We start from the raw sequence: 24,660 nt of genomic DNA on the forward strand, positions 1-24,660 counted from the left end.
CAAAATGTACTGGTTGTAAAACAACACAGGATAATGATCGGCCTCAACTTGCCATTTGCCTTCTGAATAAGAAACAATCCGGAATAAAGACACGGTAATTATGGTGTACGCACAATCTTCACAGCCTCTTTTTGATGAGTGTCATATCTCCTTTTGTAGAAACGCATCTTTCTTGTGATTTGAAAGAATGTCTATGAAGAGGGGAGAGGGAAAAGGGGAAGGGGTTGGAAACATGAAATCCGAAATGCCTCCAAAATGAATTGGATCACCCAATAATTATGAGGAAATATGATGATCCAGTGAGAATGATACTGCAGCAGGTGGTAGCCCACGGGAAGGCTGTCTACCAGCGGTGAGGAGGGTAGGTCAATGTTTAGAGTCAGGAGGCTTGAAGGTGGAGAAACTTGGTTTCTTTCCTCCTCTGCATTGCTGCCTCCTAGCCCGGTTAGACTGTTGTCTCCTGGCATTAGACTAGGATCTGTATTGCACACTCAGCTCAGTAGATCCCTTGTCCCTAGTACGATTATCATCCTTTCACAAATGGGAGGGGCTCATTGTTTTGAAATACCTGTGTGGGTTGAGCAGAGATTTGGAGGGGCAGTTCCTCATGTGCTTGAATCTGAACTTAGGTTTTCCTCCAGAAAGTAACGTTGACCCAACCAGGGTCATTCATAATTTTGAATTAACATGGACCGCAGACATGCATCATCTAATATCAGGTCTAAGTAAGCCGATGCAGTCAACACATTGAAATGGTGAGCTGCCCGGTTAATAAATTAAGCACAAAAGACTGTCGCTTCCCTAGCAAAGTCATTGCTGTATTTCTCAGTGAATCGGAAAATTGACAATGAGGCCAAATCTAACCTATTAACTTTGATGTGGCATGGAAGGCATTGTCCACTTAATAAAACAGTGGATCAGACGTGTGAACCTATGCAAGATTTAGATGTTAGGAAAGTAAGGATGATTTTAAAATGTGTACTAATTATCTGTTAAAAAAGGCAAACATTTAAAACTGATGATATTTTAATGTTTACCCTTTTAACATTTGTTGGGTTACAGTTTGTCTCAACATATCATATAGCTCGTCTGATCACGTAGAATGGGGTTATGATGCAATTACGAGATTCTATATATGGCTTGTACATCCATATATGACTATAAGCGTGGTGTTTTCATTGTAAATAATTATACAAAATTGAATTTTCTGAAGAAATTAACCTGAATAATCTATTACACAAATACCATATCCGATGATTTGAACGAATAAACTATATTCTGTGCTAAAATACCAATATTAATGATTAGAGACAAAGTATACTGTAATAGACTTCGGACTGAATTATCATTATTATATGCTAAACTAGCCACATTTCGATACAATATATGTTGTAGCAGGTCACTCTCAAAATGTATATGGTAAATGTTTACAAATGTAATATAGCATGCAATTCGAACGATGCATCAGTGGTAATTTCTGACTGAGGTAATTGTTTATGAATGAAATATAATATGCTATTTGAATGATGCTTCAGTGGTAATATCTAACTGAGGTAATCGTTTATGAATGGAATATAATATGATATCCAAATGAGGCCTCCGTGATGTCCGAAGGTAATTGTTTACTAATGAAATATAGAACGCTATCGAAATGAAGCCTCACACCATCACGTTTCAGGTCATTACAGGCACATCTACATCTTCATCGTTGGAACCTATTTGAAATACCACTAAAATTTATTCGGAGCTTTAATCATTATGACTTGTGTTAAAAATTCTAGGATAATTTCAGATTTAACTCACAACAGCGTAATTTAATTTATTTCCATTTTTCATTTTGCATTCCAGGGAAATAAATAATTTGTTGAATTTGACAAAACTTGTTGGTGTTAGCTCCTTTTTAATTAAGACCATGCAGTGGTTAAAATGTATAATGTGCAAAGGGGAGTGGGTATTGATTTGCAATTAGATAATGGCTGAACTCGGGAGCTGGAGAAAAACATATTGCTTTCTATAAAATTTTCTGATACCTGAATAAACACACAAACCAATTAAATAGGTTTTATCTTTTCATATATGAAGTACAGCTATTACAACATTGTTTGAAAACTTATAGCAAAAAAGAGCAACTTTGGGCATAAAGAAAGTATTGTCTGTGTTTCTGGCATTTCAGTCGGAGTTTGTGAAATTGTTTGTTAAGGTTACTCATGTATGTTTCATAAAATTAGTGCGTTATAATCAGTCCAGTTCAACTTTAGAATGAAAGTAGTAGTTTGACAATAGCTTAAACAGAATAGAGAATTTTACAAACCAATTAGTTCTGGTGAAAGATTTCCCTTTGTCTTAAACTCGAACCACTTTTCTGTGACAGCTTTGCTGAGACTCAGAAAGAACATCTCATCAACAATGAGGAGGGATTTAAGGGCATCGATCAACCACTGTGGCTCTAAGACAATCTTCTCTCTCAGGACATCCAAGCTGTAAATAGAAGGGAAAGAAAAGATAAGAAAATACTTTATAAACGTCACCTAGTTCTAAATTGTATCTTACTGTTTCCTTTCCTGATTCATACTTTTGATAGTAATCTTTGACAGCTCTGGTCTCATAATTTTTTAACAAATTCACAGAGAAAAATCACATATTCCAAGTGAATACACTACTCACATCACATTCTAGGATATGCATGTATGTATACATGCATGAATGCATCGTCCCGCACCATGCATTGAGAGTTAAAATCATTACATTCCAAGTGAATATACTATTTACACTACATTCCAGTATATGTATGTATGTATGTATGTATGTATGTATGTATGTATGTATGTATGTATGTATGTATGTATGTATGTACGAATTTACGTATCTATCTATATACATCGTCGTAGACCCTATTTTGACGCAGTGTCATAAACTCACAATAATTCTTGAGAGAACAAAATGATACCACAACATCATTTGTTTACAAGGATCAACATTGAGACACAGAGACAGATACGTTTATCGCAAATCCTATCAATATCAGTTGTGAAATGAACCAAAGAGGCACATCATAAAAAATCTCTATTTAACTACATGCACTTCTCTTTTCTCCAATCAGCAAGTGCTCGTACAAATCCTTACCAGCTTTTCTAATACGGCAAATACATTTTCCCACCATAATCAGCATCCAGTCTGTTACTCTACTTGTGTTAGCTACGTGATTCACAGCTTATATCTAAATCAGTAGCATGGTTTAGAATGTTGTACATTGCTATACTTTAATATGGATCTGCCATTAATGATATTCAGAAGTGGTTCTTTCTTATTATAATTTGGGAAAATTTACATGAAACATATTCTCTATATTTATACTTGCTAATCATAACTGTAAGATTTCAAATCTGATCAATAAGCTTACTATGAACGTATATTTTCAATCAGCCTTCGAGATAATCTTGATATTTAACTTATTTTAAATTGGTTTTATAATGGTAAGAAGTACAATAAATGGCAATAATACCTACACCTGTGACATTATGTATTCAGTCATATTTAATTGGTTTGATAATGGTAAGAAGTACAATAAATGGCAATAATACCAATACCTGTAATATTAGGTATTCAGTCTTATTTTAAATTGGTTAGAACATAGTAAGGATTACAATACATGGCAATAATACCTACATCTGTAACATTATGTATGCAGTATTGTTTTGCTTCCGCTTTTTAGAGACGTAAGGCACGAACGATAAAAAAATAATTATCTTCCCAAAACGGTATATTCAATGATTTTATTCTGTATATTCAAAATGCCAATAAAGTACTGGAAAAGTACACTAATTCCAAATAGTGTTATCAAAAGGAAAAAATTGTATCATAACACCAAGTTTTATGCCAACTGGATTATATTAGATTTTCTGACATCACCCGTTGCAAAATAAAGATTCAGTTTAGTATAAAAAAAAGCTTTAGGAATAAACAGTGAAAAGTCTTTCTGTAATTTTTCCTATAAACTCGAGTTTTCTATTGATGTTGTTCTGCAATATATTAGTTTCATAAAAGCATATTTGCAATGGTGCCAGAGTAAGAAATATACATGCGAGGTGCATTAAAAGGGTGACGTCATGCGAGGTCATACGGTTTAAACTAAACTAGGAAGGGTATGAGGGAATATATCATTGTCAGTTATTATTCATACTTTGCTAAAATAAAAAATGTTTCTAATTTAATGAGAGATATCATTATTTCTGAAAAGGTCAAAGTAAGTGCTTAAGTTTTTTAAAACCTAAGAGACCAGTATATGGCACTATAGTCACTTATTACAACCACTTATTTGTAATTTATATCTGATTTGTATGCAAGCAACATCATGTATAATTACATAATTTATTTGCAAGTTAGGGAAAGAGGATGCTTTGTGAATATTCATATTTTCACCAGTCAAACACTTTACAAGTTTTCCATGTCAACGTAAAAGTGAAGTGTTGTATTTAATAGTCTTCTGTCTTCCAGTAACACATTCCATGTCAAATACTCCATGTTTAGTTGAATATTTGGGGATTTTTATTTATTTATTGTATTTTACACATGACCAATATATCAGTGATCTTACAACGTATACTATTTTATTGTTGCTATGCAAATTTGATGAGAAATAATATTTCATGTATTAGATCTTGAAGAAAATTATTCTGCTTATGGGAGGTCCCTCGATTGATTAAAATTTGTCTGAATAATATGCCAGATGAGGGATGATTAAACCTAACATAATAATGATATGCAATAAATAATGGTGTCATTTGGTTTTTTGGGAAGGTGACATTCAGCGAGATGGTTAACTTTCGTCATTTGTGATTAAACTCATGTTATTGCAGCACATCGTGGTGTATTAACAACGGAATATTGACTTCACTAGGTGTGAACTTGTTCATTCTGTCACAGCACAACATGTTGAATTCATATAGAAAAGCTGTAATAAGAAAGACTGTGAAAATGTGCATTCTGGCACAGCACAGAGCATGATATACATTTTTGAAAACATCCCTTATTCATTAATATACTACAGGTACTACATCACATAAAATACCTTAAAACCCCCTGTCAAATATTGGAAGTCTCGTAGCGGCTCTCCCTCATTCAAAAAAACATTGCATACTACTAGAATACCATACATTCTCACTCGCTCATTTAACTTGACTCATCAGTACAAATAAATTCGCATCTCCCACACTCAGACAAGTTTACCCATTATTACAAATACCATGGAATGTCCTTCAGACAGCTTCACATGCTGTTTCAAACACTTTGGAATCTCTGTTCTAGAGCTTCATATTTTATTACAAATACAAAGACATATCTTAAAAACAGACTTGGGTTCAAAGTCGCTCACTGGCATTTCTAATAACATTGTTCATGCTCAAAACAGTTGATATAATTCAAAACTCAAATAATGCTTGGTTAGGAAATGGGCCGATGAAGGTGAGTATTTGTTCGAACATGCCATAAATTACTCCAGCATTGGTCTGAGCCATAGGGAAATTGATGGATGGACAGACCAATCTGTATACAACACCTGTATTATCTTTAACGAGTCAGCCACAACACTGATTTTCCCCCAGAATGTGTCAGACTTGAGCAATTATCTGAAATAGACATCCCATGTCAAACAAGGCATGCACAAATTGTCTGACATTATCAAACCCGTCTTTCCTTTGTAATTCTCAACCCAGACATGAACTGCTTTGAAAATGGTGTTCATTTCCAAGAGATTATACCTCTCCCTCGATAACTGGGGCACAATAGGGTCCAAAAACATTGACCACACTAAACGTGAGGGCGCAAGTAAGCCATGGAACTCCATAACAATATGAAATGATGCCATCTGTGCTGGACATATAGACGACTGCTAATTGTTTTCTTTTGATTAAACTGGTGATTAATGGCTGAATACTCATTTTAAAGTCATTTTGGGAATAATTTTCAATAAAGCACTTTTTCTAACTAAGTTTTTTGCTTTTATATATTAAAAAAAAGTTCAAGATGCCCAGCTATTAAGAGATCTTTAATGATATTCCAACTGGTTTCAACAACCGTCACGTGTATGCGAAACCATTGTGTATTACATCACTGCTTTATGTTCTAGTTGATTAGTCTGATTCCCTGATACGTATGATGTTCCAGTTGAGTAGTCTGATTTCCTCTAATCCGTATGCGTCCTACTTTGCTACCTACAACAGTGGACTGCAATGCAAGTAGCATTCTATTCAGGGAACCAGACTAATTATTTATTCAAATCCACGATCAAACTAGATTCATTTTATTAAATTGTTTAAAAACCCACAGTGGAACACTTCGATTGTGAAACAGCGGTCACTTTTGAAAGTCATTTTTTAATTGTTCTATTAGTATAATATTGATGCACTGATTTTATTGCAAGTAATAGTGAAACTTCTCATCGATGACGAAATCTCTGAGTGCCAATTCAATAAATAAAAATCAACTACAAACTATGAAACTATCTTCTTATTAATAAATCGATCTGTGAAACGGAATGTTGTGTCATCAATCATTCATTTCGCTTAGTTGTCTTGCTATCTTTGTTCACATTTGTGAATGTGTATGCCAATTTAAAGTAGTTTAATTATATTACATTCACAAACAAACAAAGCAAATTGTAACAGTGTTCAATGACCTGTCACTCAGCTGGTGCCGTTAGTTCTTACACTGGTTGGATTTGTAGGCCTTTTAACATTTTATTTATTGCATACAAAAAACTAATTAACGTGGTATGGATTTAATTCAGTACAACAATACAACAGTACTTGCAGTCATAGCTGTTACGGTAGATTTGAATACAACATTGCACATTGTGTTTATGATCATTACACTTAAACTTATCTAAAAGATACAAATAAAACTCACATTTCACTTGATAAAAACACCTTATTTAATTGGTATTTAGTTATTATAGTGCTGCCTCCAGTAGGCATTCGCACCACTTTCGTTGATCGAAATTCATTGCATACTATTGTTTACGGTGTACCAAGATTGTAGTTTGGAAAGAAATTTTAACAAAACAGGACTTCTTATTAAAAGTCGATAATTTTATAATGTTGATTCAAATTTCCAGGTCATATTAGCCGTTTTCGAAGATAAAACGAGCGATTTATCAAGGATTCATTTACTATTTTTGATCTCGATTTTCGTCATGTTTAACACACTGGGGTGAAATTATTAGTACCTCTCTAGTATAAAAAAAAATGGGATCCAAGACTGACCCTGTATTACAAGCAGTTTCGCGAGTTATCGGGGCGCCAGCTAACGAGGGAGTGCTGTAATATGAAAAAGCCTTCACTTTCTGTGTTCACTTGCCACTGACCATCACAAGTGTGCTCCCTAACCCAACACAACTTAGCATCGGAACATACAGATGGCTATTTCATGTTGTAGGGTTTCAAAGGCCATTCACTACCATTTCATTGCAATGGAAAACGGAATGCTTGCTCTTTGTTGCCATTCTTGTACGGCAATACAAAACTTGAAACCAGGAATCATTGTGCCAGACAGATCAACTGAAAAGACTGCTTGTAAAGGCAGCCAACGTATAACAGTCTGTTTTTGTCTGAACTTGGCTGATATTTCTGAATGGAGAAACTGACAAAGAAGTGCATCCAAAATGTATATCAGTTACTGAAATATAAGTCAACTTGCTTTATAATGCCAACTTTAAAGACAAATATCAAATCCGACATATCTATTGATGAAAACAGCATGTTACCAGTTTATGTCAGATTGACAAATGGAATGATTAATGCAAAAGTACAAATAAATTTAATGGAAATCAAGTAAATGTTATACAGAGCAGGATATATGCAGTAGCGCAAAGGTCGTAAATGTCCTGCCAAACTAACAGTTTTCATAATTTTAATTGTCTGATGGCTGGTAAAGTTTCAGCTATCATCAGTCAGCATATATTTATACTATCATGCATATTTTATTTAAAAATAACTGATTGTGTGATGTCCAAAACCACTGAGAGCAAATTGTTTAAATCCCCAAGATGAACTGGTCCCACAAAGGTTAGAATAAATTATGCTTTTGTAAATCATATTTCAAAGCAAGGCTGCACAAATCTCTGATTATTTTGTTACATCTTTAAGGTCAAGTCGCATGTGCAGCACGAGTTTCTTCTAACTTTTCCTACCACATCTTATATAGCTTAATAGCTATGTTTCGATGCGAGGTACAAGTGTAATATTTAAATTTTAGAATGGATGAAACCAAGGTGTCAGCATAAGGTAGCCACTTATTGAGTATGTTGACATGTGATCTTCTCTAAACATGATTTGCAGCCTTTTTTCCACCGAAAACATGCTTTATTTAAAATAATTGCAAGTACAATTTATAAAAAATGTGTAGGATTAACTCCTCTTCAATTCTAATGGATTGAAGTATTAGTTGCAAGTGTTAAAAAAGTCTAAGCGGCTTAGTCAATACAACCAGCTGAAATAAATAGATGATATGTTGATGTTTTTGTACACCATATCAGTGCCAGAAAGCTCTGCTCCTAGAAACATCAGATGGAAAAGTTAACTCAAATGTCATAAATCAATGACATTTAATTAGAAGCTTATAATCACAGTTGGTATTCTTGTTTAAGCAGAGGTCTTCTGATACCTGTTGTCATATAAAGACATTGGCACAATCCTGCATAACCTACAATCTCATGACATAAAATGGGGACTGTTTTTTCAAGAAAATGATCTAAAACAGTCACCCCAAATTTTTTTCTAATAGTGAAATAAACATCTTTGTAACTGAAATACTCAATTAAATTAATAATTAAATTTATTCCACCTTTCACTCATAGCAGAGATCTCTTTTTGCACGTCAGCTTCAAGCTTAATATCTGTAAGCCTTCTTCTCTGTTCCCACTCTGTTATCATCCCTTTGACTGGCAATACAATAATGTTTTATTTGCTCAGAGCGGAAAACCAATTTGAATCTCACCTGAAGTAAAGGATAGTGCCAATAGCATGTAGAAATCTAAGAAATAGATCCAGTTCTTCTGCAGATAATGGAACAACTCCAGTCAGGTTCATTTCGTTCAGTAAGCTGATAGGAATCACCTGTAAACATAAGCAAAGACTCGTCTGACAGGACTTTTCTTCTTTTACAATTTTCTATGTTTATTATTTTCTTTGGAGAAGCAACTGTTATGCTATGATCTTTATTTGCATATATGACAAATATCAAAATATATAAAATTATGTGAAAATATTTTTCTGTATTAATAAAGTGGATAATGCGTCAATTCAAATGCATTACGTCTGCACAATATTTAACATAATAAAATGAATTGTGACTAAACTGCATGATCAGAAAATGTATTAAGGTCCAAGGGCTTAATTGTTTAATTTCACATATAGTACATAGTCTGTAAAAAAGCATTTTCAGCTAGAAAAAAAGCCCATACTCCACATATACACCTGGTTCAAAAGTTCTTTGAAAAGATGTTATATTGATACCAACATAGCATTCCTCTGTGCAGCATGTGATAGCAAACAATATGTAACTGATGTAACATTGTAAAATCATAAAAACCGGTTAATGGGAGCTAAACAATTATGATCTCATTAAAAACTTCCTAACTCGTTTCACATGTGTGTGAATTCGTACCTTCACTCCAGCTTCCTTCAGCCTCATCAGTTTCTGTTCCAAGGGTATCCACCGTGCAGGTATCTCCACCTGACAGTATGGCTGCTGTGATGCCACCTCTACAATTTTCCTCTTTAAATCCTCCAATCTTTTGTCCACAACAGTGTTGTCAATGGCAAATTCCTCGTTAACCAAGTGAAATATGGAAGGTTCATTTTCTAGACAAGTTCTGATCTCTCTGAAGTAGTTCTTACAAATATCTCGATTCTCATAGTGGCCACTCTAGAATAGAAATATAGGGAGCATAGTGGTACAAAGTGGATACTGTCAAAGTAGGCTGCTTTATAAATGGTATCAATATTCATACAGCTTCCATGTTCAATCATCATAATTTCCTCATTTTCTATGACTGACAACATTAATTGATTTTAATTTGACCTCTAAGGTGAAATTCATGATCAGTATCACAAAAATGGCATAGTTTTTACTCGAACTGCTTTCAAATTTCTCTTGAATACAAAACATAATTAACCACCCTAATCCTTGTTGCTAACATTCAATTCTAACTGAATATAGATTCAAGAGTTAGGTTTATTTGTTAGGACTATTCCATTTAAACATAAACGATACCCTGATAAGGCTCTTTTATTGCAATATATATTTCAGAGTCCATATGAAAATACAGTTGAATTCTAAATTGCATATGTGGGTGACGTACTCCACATTAGAAGTCTCAATTATATTTTACAATCCTTAGTACTTTTAACCTGATGATTTTAATAAAAAGTTATTTGTCACTAGTTTAATTGACTCATCTATCCACTTAGTTTGTCCATCTTAAGTTAGATGATACAATTTTTTGAAAACAATTTTAAAATTTGGATACAGTAACAGTTACCAAGATTGGCTCCATTTAACAAGACTGACTCCTCTGTGACCCCTACAGACTGGCTATCTGTTGTGGTTTCACTACTTTAATAATAATCACACACACACACACACCCACACACACCCCCACCTATATATATATATATATATATATATATATATATATATATATATATATATATATATATATATATATATATATATATATCATATTATCACACAGTAGGTATAGTTTTCCTACAGTATGTGCAGTTTCATATTTGTGATATCACCACATGTTAAAATATCACTTTGTGTAATTCTGATTGGTCCAAATAAGGCCATGACATTATTGTGCAGTACCCTCTGTACTGATTGGGTGGAATCATGGGAAAGCATTTTTAACTCCTAATTCCGCCTTGATGAATGTTTGGTTTTGAATGAAAATTAGATCGGTTGTCTGAATATGGATATGTTACCCCCACACGGGTTTGTTATGTCATGTATAACAATATCATAATGAGAAACATGGCGTAAAACTACAATACAAGAACAACAATAAGAAGTAAAACCAAAATCATTGCTTATTTGATGGCGGGGTGGGGAGAGGGAGCGGTATATCTATAACGTAAATATAGAATCCACCATATATACAAGCGTGGTGTAAATGTTAACTTACAGAAGTAAATAAACTCCTTTCTGTTCACAGCATAATTTAGACATAAATGGGTCTCCAAACTGTCAGAACTTGATGCAGTATATATGGGATGCAAATCCGACTCAAAAAGAAATTTGTTTACGTCTTCTGTACAGTCTTTTGTTCAAGTCAAATTCTGTAAATATCCAGTCACAAACGCCTTGCAGTAAATGTCTGAATGTATGCATCCAGTAATCCAATTTCACATAAGAATCGCAACAATGTAACGTTTAGTTCTGCATGTGAAATTTAAGGTAAACATGTACTTTATGCTTAATGTTTATCGTATCATTGTGGCATCACATCGCATTAACCATTTTGTTATGAAAAATGATTTTGTCGTTATGAAATGTTCTGTTTATTTGGATGGAAGCTTTTTCTTTGATTTATAGTTTGTAAAAATGGACAAACTACTTTTACTAGTTCAACTTTTTTTGGACTATATTTGATGCACAATAAATCAAAGGTGCACCGTCTGTCAGAATGAAGGAATTTGTTCGTTCTTCTTTCTATCTAAATAATTTTCCCTTGAAATAAAAACTACGTGATAAAAAATCTCAAATGGGTAATTATTTAATATTAAATTTTCGAAACCCATTGAATAATGTCAGGCTTTAGCTCGCCAAGGCTCGCCAAAGTTGGACATTATTCAACTCGTTTCATAAATTCAATATTAAATCGTTACCCATTCGAGATCCTCTTTGTATAAAATGGAACAAAGTTGGTTCCTTTTCTTCCCAGAATCCACTTTTATTTCAGGAGCATGGACTGTCTTGGTTTTAAATGTTAAGATTTCACATGAAGCTCAGCAAATAAAATGTAAGATCGCATTATTAATAGCTATGAACCTTACCTGGGATCATACACATAAAACATCATAATTATAATTGCCTATTTACCAAGTCTAATCAATTATAATATTGATCATACATTCTCCATAGTGGTTATAATGCTTTGCTAATTGTATGCAAGACCATCTCATTAATATTCATAGGTGTCATAATAAAACCGCAACAAATGTATGATATTTACCAGTTCAACAAGTTTGCAACGCCATTCAATGAAAAGCAGAATTTCGTCAAATAAGATGCAAAACCACCTCATTGGTAGGCAAAGATCCCGTTCATAATAAGCAGATTCATCCAATTATATATGCTGACAATATAAGTTAATTAACCAGCGGTTTGATCAAAATCTTAGTTATATCATCATTGTTTGTAATTTTAGGTACATGACTCTACCGTGTGACTAGTTTTTTGGCAAATGACTGTAAATTGCAATGAGCTGAATATCAGTTGACAAGTTCTAAATTCAGTCGATACATTGAATTTATTGATGACATGTTTGTGATACTTTCCCATTGGATGATTAGGCAAGGTAGTTGATTGACTGAAGTAATTTATTGTATGTAAGAAGGCTGGCAGCAAATTTGATTTATTTTGAAAGAATTTCAGCTACTTCCACCCACATTAAGTCCTTTTTACAGTCATGACAATTATTATGGAAGGTTCTTTCTCAACACTACAGATTTAAGAAACATGTAACATCTGTTATTGATAGGTCTAAAGTGAGTGAGGTCACATCATTATATGCAATGAAACGTGGAAATATCAACTCAAACCATTCAGATTTTTCTTTGACTGAATGAATAAAGCAAATTTGACAATTAATTTAAGTAAAAGTGAGTTGTGCCATGCTTTAGATAAATTGATAGGACACATTTTGGAACACATTCAAGACAAACCAGAAGTTCAGGTTAACGCCATCTCAGAATTCACATTATCTATTAGAAAGGAAAAATAACAGATGCATTTTTTTCCCTTTAATTCCCAAACCGCTGACTACTTCGGTGTATTAGAAAACCAAGTTTTGTTGGTATGACGTATGTCAGGAAGCTTTTGATAAATCAAAGGCTATATTTAGGAGTGCACCAGTTCTTTCAGCTCCAGATTTCGACTAATCAATTAAAATGTATGTTGATGCAAGTGATGCAGGGGTTGGTTTGGCATAGTGACTTAGATGAATATTGCATCCAATCAAACGGAGCACCCTGAAATGGCTGAAAACGTTGAATTAAATCACCAATTACTAGCATGTATTCTGATTGGAATTATTTGTGTTATATTGCCTTTGTGTTATCTTTTCAAGGATGAAGATGGCATAACACCAACAAAAAGAAAAGTCTAGGTCTCCCTATAATCTGCATCCAGAAAATACAACCAATAAATGGACATATATGAAATGGCTCAAGATGAGGTCAAACAAAACAATATCTTTGTTTCCCATTGTAGCGGTTTGAAAATTAGGAAAAGCTGGTCGGGTTTTTTCTTTTAAACAACATAATGTACTCAGTGTGGGTTTGTTGACGATGGGGAAAAAGAGCTAGGGTCAGCAATGAGGAACAGAGACAGTCAGCTGATCAAACACACTCCCTTTATATGTCAGGACTGACAAGACAATCATGTTGGTATGTGTATTGATAATGTAACGTATCACAGATTATGTATTGAGATACATATCAGTATGCAGTGCAGGTAAAATATGTCCGCCCAATTACATTATCCTGACACCAGGCCGACTAGTCCTAACACTAGCCTCATATTGCTAAGCGTCTAGCGAGGCAACTGGTTGTACAATTTGTATGTGCCTAGCGAGGCAGCTGTTAATACAATTTGTATAAGTCTTTGTTATGGCATGGCTGTGGTTCAGACCCGCGACCACCCGCATCCAAGACGTACACTCTAAACACATAAGGCACCGAGTGGTTCCATCAAAGGTAAATGTGAGTCTGATACAATTAGACTGAACGAAATTCTAACCACATTGAACCATTATAACATGCTAAACATAATTACACTGCTTTGTCTATGTAAATGTTTTAATTCATTTCCTTTTCTTTGGAAAATAAGCTTGAATTATTTGCTTTACTTCTCATCTTAAGCCACAGTGCTTGCGTGGTATTTCTAAAGACGGCGATCCTTGAAATGACTCTTATAGAGCCAACCAAAAAACTGGAAAGATGTTCCTTCAATATTGCCTTATATTTCTTCCTTTCCTGTATAATATATGTAAAGGAAACATTGTAAAGAGTTTTTTTTTACTTAAGGCCGTATTGAAATCCAATCCTTTGGTAATAACCGAATGTCAATATCACCATCCACACAGAAGGAGTAGGGATAATATTGTCAAGATGACCACAGCAATGGTCATATTGAATGTCAGATCAGTATTTTTTGTATATGTTTTGTATGTCCAACTATGCACCAAGTTTTCTGATGAAAAGCCCATATTGAAAATACTTTCCATTTAGGAGTAGTAGCAAAATCAATGGAGATGGAGTCACACTGGCCACATGATCAATAAAAACAACTAGAAATTATAAAATTTTCTTCTGGTGGCAACCCCATGTCAATATGACTTTCTCTTTAAAGGGAGTAAAGATAACAAGATTTTAAGCATAGCTCCTAAAATGATCATAGTGGAAATCAGATTGGCACGAGTTATATTTAGGACCGATTAGATGCAATAAGTCTTATAATGAAAACCCTATGTCAACATCCTATCTATTCTGGAGGGAAAATTAAAACAAGATATTTAAGGTGGCCATCATGGCAACACTATTGGCTCTCAGAATGGCATCTTTTTAATTTAGGACCAATTTTGGTTAACATTCCATGCTGATCATGCACCTGCTATCACTTAACCGGCTTGGATGTCATTAGTTGTCTGCCTTTGATTGTCAAGATGGCGACTATCGCTTAACTGGCTTGAAGCAGCTGTTCCGTTTTTTGTGACGTTTTTTATGATATATGTGTTTGTTATCTGTCTTCGTCTACGTTAGTGTGTTCATCATGCACATGCTGTTCAGTTCGTATGTGTTTCTTCATCTCCTTGATGTGGAAAGGAGAACAAATATACTTTATTTCAGCTGTCTTGCTCCATTGCTACAACGTCCATTGTTGAACAAACCACTATCATGTGATACTCGCCAGTCAACCCATTTATGCTATGATGGACCCTCATAAAATTGCTTTATATCACCACTCCTTGGCTCTCCAGACTACATTGCGCTCTAGACTAAACAAACTGGGACTACATTTATAATTACGTAAATGTAAACATTAGCGGAAAAAGAAATGTTGTTTAAAAGCTGACTGGCGTAGAACAGAAAGAAGAATTCCATTTATTTCCCTTATGCCCTTTCTGGCTCAAACTTTAAAAATTAGGCCGTTAATTTAGATTACTTAATTCAAATCCCTATAAAATCGTCAACGTTTGTGTCAACTATCCAAGAGATACCGTATTGCATTGCTCAATGCCCAATCAGTAGGACCACCAAAAAAGTGCACCTAAATAGTTCAAATTAATAACAATCAGAATAATGACGTCTTTTTCCTGACAGAAACATGGTTAAAAAATCAGGCAATGAGCCCAAGCGCGCAAATCTAACACCCACCGGTTACTTCCTCAAGTCGTTCCCCCGCCACTCTCGCGCTTGTGGAATTGCTGTCGTCACAAAGAATACTTTGATCAAACGTCATAACCACACCACAACTTTCAATTTCTACCACACATCGTTTGAACTAGTCCAAACAAAACTCACACTGGAACAAAGGTCAGTGCATCCTTTTCTGCCTCTACTGTCCTTCTCCTAGCTGAAAAAACAAGCTGACTGAATCTCTCTTTTTGGAGAAGATTCCGAATCACCTGGAGTATGGAAATTCGATAGGTGGCAGCCTGATTATTCTTGGAGATTTCAAATTTCACTGTGTCTGTCCCTGAAACCCAAACACATCAAAACTCCTAGATTCCATTAACGTTTTCAACATCAAACAGTCAGTTAACAAACACATACATAAACATGGTCATTTGTTAGACCGTATTTTTCATAGACCTGATGATAATATTATATGGTCCTCATTGGTATCCCACAAACTTGCATCTGATCACCTCTGCACTATACGGCATCTTGACGTATCAATCCTTAACCATCGACCTTTATTTGCTACTAAGCGAAACCTCCGTATGATAAATATAACAAAACTAATGCATTACATCCAAGCAAACCTAACAACTTGCTTACCTCCTACAGATAAACAACTCGATAACTGCCTGCATTCATTGCTCGACAAACATGCCCCAGCCACCAAGCACAGAGTATCAATTCAAAAGTGTTCTCCGTAGTATAGCAGTGTTAGTGACCAGCTTTGCCCTGCTAAAAGAGAACGCTGTAAAGCTGAGAGGTTTTGGCATTCCGCCAGACTCATTATTCATAAGCAAATCTATGAAGCCGCTAGGAAAGTCACAAACATGCGGCGAAATCAGTTCAATAGAATACTAAAATCATGGAAAGTTCCAACTGCAAAGAGCTCTTCAAGACTACTAACAAACTAATGTCAAGGAGCAAATATGCACCACTTCCAGCTACCTTCTCTCCAGTCAACCGTCCGGACCAGTTTGCCAGTTTATTTTGTGACAATGAACAAGCCATTTGAGATAAGCTTGACAACACAATTTCAATGCACTCGTCGTCACCGTACAGTTGCGATACAGAATTCCAGTGGCAACTATTAGCAGCATTATAACCTGTCTCTATGGATTTAGTATGTATAATTGTGAAGAAGAGTGCACAAAAGTCATGTGAACTTTATTTAGTGTGTGATTTTGATTTTTTTGAAGTAACTTTAACAAATTTCCAGTCATATTGCTACAATGTCTGCAGTGTGGCAGTTTAAAGTGATGTCTAGCACTGGGGCATCATGCCACAGACATGATGCATGATGTCGTAGCCAGTTACATTATCCTGACACAAGGCCGACCAGTCCTAACACAATCATCTTAATGCTGAGTGCCTAGCGAGGCAGCTGTTAGTACCATTTTTAGAAGTCTTTGGTATTACTCGGCTGGGGTTCGAACCCACGAGCTCCCTCAACGATCTAACAACTAGGACACCGGAGCGGTATGTGAACTTGATCCAATTCCATCATCACTGCTGCTTGAGTGCTAAGATCCAGTATTGCCTTACTAACTGATGTTATTAACATATCTCTCTCATCCAGGGAATTGCCATCATTTTTTCAAAACTGCAATTGTAAATCATCTGCTGAATAAACCAACACCAGACCATAACGATTTAAAGAACTACCACCCAGTTTCTAATCTCCCATTCATATTAAAAATGTTAGAAAAGGTTGTTCCATCTCAGCTTGTATCTCATCTGAATTCAAACAATGTTTTTAGCAATGTACAATATGCATATCACCCATGGCAAAGTACTGAAAAAACTCTTCTAAAAGTAGTTAATGACATTCTCTCTGCGTTGGATATCGACAAAATTACAGTCCTCACAGTCCATGATTTGTCTACATCAGTTGACAAATAGACCATGATATATTACTTCATCGTCTCCTGCATATATTTGGCATTCATGATACGGCCTTACTGTGGTTCAAGTCATATTTGGTCATGAGGACACAAATTGTGTCTGCAATTCGAGTACACTCCAGCCCAGTTGATTTATGTTGTGGTGTTCGACAGGGGTCTTTTCCTGGACCTGTTCTCTTCATTATATACACTCAGTCACTCGCAAGTGTCATAGATCATCATCCACTGCCTCACCAATTGTACGATGACAATACCCAAATCTACAAATCTATCCAACCATTGAAGTTGATGCTACCATCCAAGGTCTAGAGAGGTTAATTTCTGATGTGAAATCATGTATGACATGTATCATGCTGCAGACGAATGATGATAAAATTGAGGCCATCTGATTATAATACAAATACGTTCTCATTCACATCCTTTACCTCAAACAATAAATATCAGCAACACCAACATTAAATTCATACAATCAGTACAAAACCTATGTGTTACTCTGGACAGTACTCTCACACAGCACCAACATATCATGAACATATTGAAGGCTGCACATCGTGAGCTGAAACACAGCAGCTCCATTCGCAAATATATTTCAATTGATGCCGCTAAAACATTTGTGTTTTCATTAGTACTTTCAAGAAAGGAATATTGCAACTCAATTATGTCTGGTTCATCTCAATATCTACTCCAGAAACGTTAAAAGACAGCTGCTCGGATCAATCATAGAGTACCACGATTGGAACACTCCTCCCCACTGGTATGTACCCAACACTAGCTATCCATTCGATCCAGAATCAAACACAAAATGTGTAGTCTGTGCTACTTTCACTGACGCACTCCAGTCCAACATACCTATCCAGCCTCACCCATGTGTCCACACCAGCAATATAATTACGCTCCTCTTCTGACCATCGTATACTCATTATTTCCACTATGAAAACTATGTCATATGGACAACGATCTTTTGCATACCATGGCCCATCAATGTGGAACAAATTGCCTACTGAAAGTAGACACAAAGACACTGTGGTTCCATTTAAGAATGCTCTTAAAACTAACCAATTTCAACTCCAAGAATAAATTTAAAAGACCTAAAAATGTTTCCTACCTTAAATATTTTCAGCATGTTTTTTATGTTTTCTAATTTCATGGTATTTATTTTTAGTAATCATATAATTATATATGTTTTGTATGTTACAGGTGTTGTCTAATGTTGTAAAGTGTTTAGAGCTTCTAAAGATTAGGTGCTATAAAAGGTACTCATTATTATTATTATTATTGTTGTCATGACTTTCCATTCATGAGAGTGGTGACATCAGTATTTTCAAGTTGATTGCTGTTGCAGCCATATTGGCCAAAAGATTTAATTAGAACCAAGATGAGAAGAAATTTTTGAGTGAAAACCCAATTATGATATTAACATCCATTCTGGAGAAATTGTGACAAGGTTTTCAAAATTGACAGTGTGGTGGCCTTACCTTATGTCTGATAGGCACCATTTTCTTTAGGATCAACCAGACCATGAGATAAATCCATGTTCAAAGTTACATAGCAATCTTCCAATTAGATTAAAATGAGCCACGTTAACAAACTTATGATAATGGACAGACAATGGACAACAGGCCATATCATAAGCTCTTATTGTTTTTAACCAAAAGAAATAAAGTTAGAAAAAGAAACGTTGCAAAACTTCGGAAGTTTATTGCCATAATTTGTACCTGTGACATTTTATCCACATGTGTTCCCACCAAAATCACAGGGGGGCTTTTGGCTTCTGGTGATACTGCACAGGAATGTATGGAGTTTAGCCAAACCTTAATGTGTTCTGAAAATAAATTATTAACAAGAGTAATGTCAATGGCATATTATGCACCCACTTTAAGTCAATCAACTGTCTATATAAATAATTACACTTTAGTGTCAATGGCACATTATGCACCCATCCCATGTCAATTAACTGTCTATATAAATAAATACACTTAAGTGTCAATGACACATTATGGACCCACCCCACGTCAAATAACTATATAGGCTTTAGTGTGAAGCCCATGCTCTTTTTTCAGTAACAACAATCTTGACCTTTAAATCTCAATATTAATCAAATTCTTTCTTACCTTTCGGGCAAGTTATTTACAACATTTGATAACTGTAGATTCTGGAAACGTTAGTTATTTTGAGGAGACAAACACACATCTCCCTGAATCAGTGACCTTGACATTTAAGCCCAGAATGATGATGCAGAAAGTGAAGGACCCCATATTTAATGTGATCTATATGAACCTGGAGCAAACTCTACTCTGACAGATGAATAGTGTGATAATAAAATGCTCTCCACGTTAGAATTGGCATATAAAGGGTCATTATTTAATTTTCAAAATGTTCATTATAGTCAAACAGGTGACTGCTCAAACAACAAAACATATCCCTTTGAATTATGTCAATACTATGCTTCAGAGCAAACCATGCAATAATTTTAAATAATGTAGGGCAAAAGTTGGTGATATAAAACGACTGCACAATAGTTGAAATAAAAACTTTTTTCCTGGATACAATTCATTTCTCAAAGTGAACAACATTTTGGTTTATAAAGAATGCATTGGGGTGATCGAGACTCAACAGGTACTCGCCCATGTCATTTAATCACTTTATTCAACAGGACTGTCTTGTCACAACTCTAATTATACTTGTACTAAAATAAAAACTTGCGCCCAACACAAGATTGATACTAGAAGATGCTTTTTGATACTGTCATCACTCAGAACACAATATTTTCTTGACCTGAATCGAGTTTAGTAGCAAGACTGTAATTGATGCATGAGTAATATGCAAAGTCTGCTTTCTTTGTGACCTCTTTTAAACTGAGAAACTGGCATAATTGATCTATGCTAGAGGTTAAGTAACCTGCTTATGATTGAAAGTGCACACAGCTATTCTCAACATTCCAATGAGTCATTATCTACTTGATTGAAGGATAAGTAGTACAATTCCATTGGAACTGGACTATGAGTATGAGGAGTGGTTTTCATGAACCATGTCTGTGTTTCATTGGTGTCCAAACATCAATTTTCAATATAATCTGAACATGGAAAGGTATATTTAATATAATGTAATGAACATTCGCATATTTCTGCATATCTAACAAGGACCGATTGTAAAGATCACTAAAAAGATGTCAAGAGTTACTATTGACAATAATGCTTAACACCATGTTCCTAGTTTAAACGTCCTTATACTAGTAGTGATTATTTCTGCAGTGCACTTGCATTAAATTTACGTATTAGTGGGAAAACTCAGAAAGATAAGTTTTATCATTTTCATCCAACATTTACGAAGATAACACTGGTCTTCACATATTCCACATCAGAAAAGATACTAATGCGGACTTGTAACCAGTACTTCATCAACAGACTGCCTGAATTGAATTGACTGTATAAATATGTTTAGGGCTATCACCCAAATCATGCTCACAGCAACTGGATCTGAACTGAATGATGAGTTATGCAGCCCCGAAAATTCCAGTAAAGATTATAATCAGTTTCACATGGGTCAGTGGTTCTTAATGGGACTTTCCTGGGGTTTTCTACCACCATTTATACCGGCCACCATGCACTGAAAAATGGTATTAAACCCAAAATAACAAATTCAATTAGGACTCAGTCAAATATTTTTTTCTGGCATCAAGAGTTGTTTGAAAACTCCCAGAACCACCTCCCCCGTCCTCTCTGGACTTTAATCAATATTTTCAAACTTTAATAGCTTTTCCTGGTTAGGAACAAACCTAATTTGAAATTGTTTCCAATAGCTGAAATATAACTTGTTATGTAGAATATGCATTTTTGTATATAGAAAAAGATAGTTTCACACTGAAGCTACATTCCAAATGCAAAGAGTGTGAAATAAAATGGCACAGAATTAAAAGAAAAGCAAATGGATGCCAAATTAACTGTCCAACACGATTCACGCAAGTCAGGACTGACAAATGTTTTTTGTGGGTTTTTTTCCTGTCCAATTATCTTTTTCTTGGGGAATAAAACAGTGCTGACGGTATTGCTGCATAAAATAACAAAGATCAAAGTGTTTATTAATTCTGGCGGAGTAGTAGAAGAACTCACCATGAACTTTGCACTTTATTATTCCTTCACTATCAAAAAAGAACTCATCATAACTCACCATGTACTTTGCACTTCATTTTCCGATCATAATCAAAATAATACTCATCAGCTACAAGATCTGTAAGCTGTTTGCTGATATCTGAAACCAAGAGGTATATGGCTCGACTCGTTGGGAACATCTGGTGTGTTGTATAAAAGACATACTGATCTGCAAACTCCCACACTGTCAGTGGTAATGTTTTGTCTGTCTCTTGTTTTAATTGATAAACATTTTCTTGCAACAATTTTAGCATGGCTATAATGTTTGTTTCTGATTGAATTGTCTCCCTCTGAGCTAATGACGGGGAGGAATCTCCTTGCTGACTAGCAGTATATGAAAGATGATGGCTAATGTCTTGCTGAGAACTGCTGTATAGTACTTCTGATCCCTTGTATTCATCAGCAATGTGAGCCACTTCATAGCTCCTATCGGTTATCTCTCCTTGAGGAAGACTTTTCACCTGTTTCGCACATGTGGCCTTGTCCTTCATTAACTGCTGCTCATTCAGCACTCTGGCAAGGTGTTGTAATCGATAATCCTGTTCATAATCTGAAAACACAAGGAACAGCAAATACAACTGAAGTTTGCATCAAACAATGAAGCTGACAATGAAATTGAAAAGTAAATCAGGCACACTTTATCATCCCATCCATATGCAGACTCTGAAAATATGATGTGAGCAGGCATTACACAGACTTTGAAAAAATCCACTTGCCAGGTAAGATTTGGTTTGGATTTAGTCAAGATGAAGTATGGCAGTCAAACAAAATAAAAACAAATTTAAAATAATAAAAAATCATTTTGATTTTTTTAAATCATGAAAACAACAGCAAGAAAGTAAGTTTTATGATTTTTTCTTCAATGCTAGTCACCAATGCTGCTATTAGGCAGAACATGTTGAACTATCGATGTGCTTATCTCTAGGAAAATATTTACACCAAGACAAAGTCTCAAATCCAAGAGCTTACTAACTCTAAATAGATATCTTACTATCTGTGACATCTTAACACACCATAGCCATGTATGTGACATATTTTCCCTGCTTTTCAAGGAATGTACTGATCTCTTTATTATTCATGATCATGTTGACCTACAGTTGTAGTAGTAGTAGTAGTAGTAATAGAAGTAGATGTTATATGTTTCCTCTCCAATGAAGTCTAATCATACATTAGTTTTTATAGATCATACATAGCATCAACATATTTTCTTTCATGAATATTTCAAAGTGAAGACAACAAATATGCAGAAACTGTATATGTCTATAATAAAATCAAATCTAAGGCAAAATATTAGACTACAGAGTGCCTATATCCCTCGATTTCTTTATTAATTGATGTACCAGTTATGCGACATTTTATTTCTCCACCTTTTACAATAAAATAGTTCTGATGTTTTCTCCATTGTTTTTGCTGAACTGTAATGTATTTCTATACAAATTGAGCTAATGAGCTGTTATTGCAGCTCACTGCTGTCCCTAAATAAGCAGTATATTTGTTTCAGAAACTTACTTGCAAAAAACAGAAAGCAGCATCATTAAAGTCTAAGCAGCAAATAATGTTATTATTTATTCCCTGAATTTTACTGTAGATTTTCTAACCTGTGAAAAATGCTACTTGCATTCAACAGAGATCAACAATAAATTTTATAAAAAAACAAGATGGTTATTAGGTTCATCCTGTTGACTTTAACCTGAGAATGCCTATGTTCCATGAAGTCCGGTAGAGCCATTGTTTCGAATAATTAATACAGTAAATGCACTATGCAACCAAACATGACATCAGTACTTCAATTTCAGTATAGTCAAAACTTTGGAAACATCCAAATCCTAGGAGGATTTTCTTGATGGGACGTCCCATCACCATTTTTAAATAAAGTCAACAATAATTTGAGATCGGCCGTAACTTTATCATTATGACTCAGTTGATGATTACATGCAGATCATATTGAATATTATATAATTTATATACCCTAGAATTATTTTTTACATATTATCTCTATAATTTCAGTATTTCTTTTATATACAGAGGAAGAAAATAAAGCCAAAATTATTTTATATAATATTTAACGAATTTTTAGTTATGACAGGCTCTGATAGCAATTAATAATCATTTATGATAAAGATATATTTTCATCACATGATCACATTATAACATGTAACATTCCTCATTGTTACAAACACCCTCATTTCTGATAGATTTGGTCATGTTTTTGATTGAATTCTGCCAGGATAGTGTTTAATTCTAAAGGTGCAAAATGCAGGAGTCAATACTGATTGCCATGGAAGTGTAACAAGATGCTTTTTTAAATACTTCAACATGAAACGTGTGTGTGTAAACATACGTTAGAAACACAGGGGCTCGTATCGTTAGCTACAATTTAATTGTCATTCATACATATAGTACAAAATAACACAATGGATGACACTTCTCTTGTTGTTCGAGTGACCTACTTAAGAATTAATGCTGACATTTCAAGCTACATTTCGCGGAGGCCTAGGGCAATATATCTGATACCAATGTTTTATTTAATGAATAAGGAATTTCTTATTTGATTGAAAATTATTATTCTCTTCTTTTTATGTTTTTATTTGCTTCGAATTTTAGTAGCAGCTAATATAGTCTATAGACTTCGACGGTTATCGACAATATAGGGTAACGTGTCCCCCACCTTTGACATGCTTACTTTGACCAAGAACTAATTTTACTGAACCATTACATTCTACGTGATACCAAATAAAGGTGGTTACATTATCCCTTCTTCAGTTTTGCTATATAACCAATTGTATCTTTGATTTTCTGTTAGTGTGTTGTCTTGCTTCACACACAAGACAATTTCCTTCTCATGCGGTCGACTTCGGTAATGTTCAAGAGTACAAGACTTAATACATGTTCCGAACTTAATACATGATCCTAACTTTCATTGTT

At 34.7% G+C, this 24,660-nt stretch overlaps 1 protein-coding gene across 1 annotated transcript in view; it reads right to left on the reverse strand.

The window, feature by feature from the left end:
• Positions 1 to 2,303: 2,303 nt before the first annotated feature.
• Positions 2,304 to 24,660, reverse strand: part of LOC149787050 (cyclic GMP-binding protein C-like) — a 28,116-nt gene continuing 5,759 nt past the window's right edge. The window contains exons 2-6 of the mRNA XM_089976027.1: positions 21,755 to 22,285; positions 19,303 to 19,409; positions 9,661 to 9,921; positions 8,992 to 9,110; positions 2,304 to 2,478 (exon numbers count right to left, since the gene is read on the reverse strand). Of these exons, the coding sequence (XP_089832153.1) occupies positions 2,304 to 2,478; positions 8,992 to 9,110; positions 9,661 to 9,921; positions 19,303 to 19,409; positions 21,755 to 22,285 (1,193 nt within the window). The remainder of the gene's footprint in view (positions 2,479 to 8,991; positions 9,111 to 9,660; positions 9,922 to 19,302; positions 19,410 to 21,754; positions 22,286 to 24,660) is intronic.

Source organism: Sinohyriopsis cumingii, chromosome 12 (assembly GCF_028554795.1).
Source record: "Sinohyriopsis cumingii isolate HCF-2022 chromosome 12, ASM2855479v2, whole genome shotgun sequence".
NCBI lineage: Eukaryota > Metazoa > Mollusca > Bivalvia > Unionida > Unionidae > Sinohyriopsis > Sinohyriopsis cumingii.